Source organism: Cariama cristata, unplaced genomic scaffold (genome assembly GCF_000690535.1).
Source record: "Cariama cristata isolate BGI_N322 unplaced genomic scaffold, ASM69053v1 scaffold8943, whole genome shotgun sequence".
Classification (NCBI taxonomy): Eukaryota; Metazoa; Chordata; class Aves; order Cariamiformes; family Cariamidae; genus Cariama; species Cariama cristata.
This window is the reverse complement of record NW_009606605.1, coordinates 1-2,391: the sequence shown is the minus strand read 5'-3', so window position 1 is coordinate 2,391 and position 2,391 is coordinate 1. Positions and strand designations below refer to the sequence as shown.

The following is a 2,391-nucleotide window of genomic DNA, read 5'->3' as shown; positions in this document are numbered from 1 at the left end:
CTGTATGTCTTTAACTGCCAAACAGAAAAGGCAGAAACATCTTTGACGGCTCTAGTGACCTTTGTAATGACTGCCAACGCTTCTGCTGAAGGACAGTAGTTGGCAGTTTTTTCCCTCTTGAATCATATTGATACTTGCATTTAAATAAGCTTAACTTTTAACTGAGTCCGGATAACCAGATGTGCTTAATTTCTGACTTTAGACAATTTTCTTCAGCTTGGCTCCAAATAGTCTAAACCAACAAAAAGTTAGCCAAAATGGAAATCTAGCAATAAACAAGAAATTTGAGAATGGGCAACCTTTTTCTGATCAACTGTTGTGTGATCGGTAGAACTGACTTTAAAAGAAATACAAGAAACCTCTTAGGGAAAACAAAGCTAACATAGTTGACTGAACTCCTTATATTATAGCCTAACCTGTTCAAAATGGGCTAGCATACCTGTTACCCTGTTGTAGCTGGAAAGTGATAGGGAAATGGGGTTTGTGTGTGGAAAGCCTCAAATGTCTAAATTAGAAAAGTGATATGATACTACCTGATTTCGTATGACACTGATGGGAAGAAATAAATAATGTTTTCTTAGCTGATATAGAAATAGCTACAACAGTTGCTTGTCTGATGGGGTGAGAAGAGGCAGAGGAAGTTCTGCTCCTCACCACGCTTCTTGGAAGTAATTGCTCTGGGATGTTTTTCATTGCAGATGTCACCCATTTGGTTGACCTGAGCAAGGAGTGGAATACAACCGTAACGATACACTTTGAAGGGTGGCCCAGCCGCATCCCACTCATGTCTGAACCGATATGCCTGATCTGTAAGGATCCTCGCACCTGCGACCGTGTCTTGACTTTAGTGTCTGGTGCCGTCTACAAGATCTCCTTTCTGTGCAAGGACTTGTCCCGTCTGAGGATCACAGCTGAAAAAGGCATAAGTATGACTAAAGTGGCTTAATGTGGTTTCCTGGGGAATGCTTTTGCATGCTTTTCCCCAGCAGTCAAACTTTCTCTCTTGCTTGGGCTTTAGAGTGTGGTTGTAAACCAGGCGTTCGCCAGCTGGGAGATGGGTACAGTAAATCTGGAGATGACCTTGTTGTTCACTACCTCATTCTACCTTTAAAAATAGAAACTACATAGCTATTCCTAGAAGGGAAAGGACTGAAGGCACTTAAGAATCTTCTCACTGAAAACTGCAAAATATGGAAATGGAGCAGGAGAGCCATAAATCCGCTCATGAAAACGTGCGACCAAGGTGGCCATCAGGAATGCATCTTGTGCCGCTTGCATGTCCACTTGTTGTAGGATTTTCCCCAAATGCTTTCAACTACCAGTAGAAAAAGATCTTTAAAGTATATATGTGGACCTTGGCTAGTCTGCAACAGTGATAGTGTGCAAGTGCAACAGCTAGTCTGCGAGTGAGATAGCAAAAGTAGTATCTTGAGTGAGGGATTTTGAATATGTTTTTATCTGTTGGCTTTTTTGATGTCCTGCACCCTTTTAGGGAAAACTCTTTAAATACAAATGATACATGTTTGGGTAAAGGTTACTAAGAGAGGATATTTTCTGAGGGAGATGCATATCTGGGTCTGTAACACAAAACTGATGGTACTCTGTGTATGTGTGCTCTGGTACACAGGAAAACTTGCTTTTCCTAGATATTGCCTCTGCAAGAAAAATACAACCCTTGGGACTTGTTTTTGCGGTTGCAGGCTGTGTTGATCTTCGGTGGTGTCAGAGGAAGATCTATTCACTTTCGGTGCCCAAGGCTATTACCCAATTGCCGATTCGACTGCATAAATTTATTTGGAAGCTCTTGGCTCCTGATGTGATCAACATAGAAATTATGTCTCCATCCTTGAAACTTCAGCAACACGTCCCAGAGCAGAGGTGCAATACGAGCTACAGTTACAGTGTTGTTAGTGCCACCCCAGAGACGGAGTTGAATGTTGGTGTATTCTGTCCTGGTGGATCCATTGAAAAGATTCAGATGAGGAATAATATCACCATATCCTTAAAAACTTTTGGTAGAGGATTCCTCAATGAGTCTAACCATCAGGATCTGAAAATGTCTTTTGTGCCACACATTAAAGGTAAGGTAGTGTTTTGTACTACTTTGTTGTACAGTGTTGGATTTCTCAGTGTGCTTGTTAGAGCACATATGGGTAAATGGAAATAAGAGTTCACTACTTCACAGTCTAGTCCTGGAGCCATTGCTGGGATCAATTTTTATCTGAATCAGTGAGGTGGCGTATTGCTGGAAGAAGGAAGGAACTTTGTACTCCAGGTGGTGGAGAGTTGGTTGTGGGAAATTTTGCAGATATATCTGCAAAAATTGTGATAACTGGTGTGGAAGGGATGATAGGTGAGTTGTATTGCTGGTACTGAGATGCAGTTGACTCT

The 2,391-nt window shown here is 41.6% G+C and overlaps 1 protein-coding gene across 1 annotated transcript in view; it reads left to right on the top strand.

Moving 5' to 3' along the window:
• CDCP1 (CUB domain containing protein 1) overlaps nt 1-2,153 on the top strand; it is a gene marked incomplete at both ends in the record, with an annotated part of 20,053 nt that extends 17,900 nt beyond the window's left edge. The window contains 2 exons of the mRNA XM_009696422.1: nt 699-926; nt 1,701-2,153. Coding sequence (XP_009694724.1) covers nt 699-926; nt 1,701-2,153 — 681 coding nt within the window. The remainder of the gene's footprint in view (nt 1-698; nt 927-1,700) is intronic.
• Between the last annotated feature and the right edge of the window lie 238 nt (nt 2,154-2,391).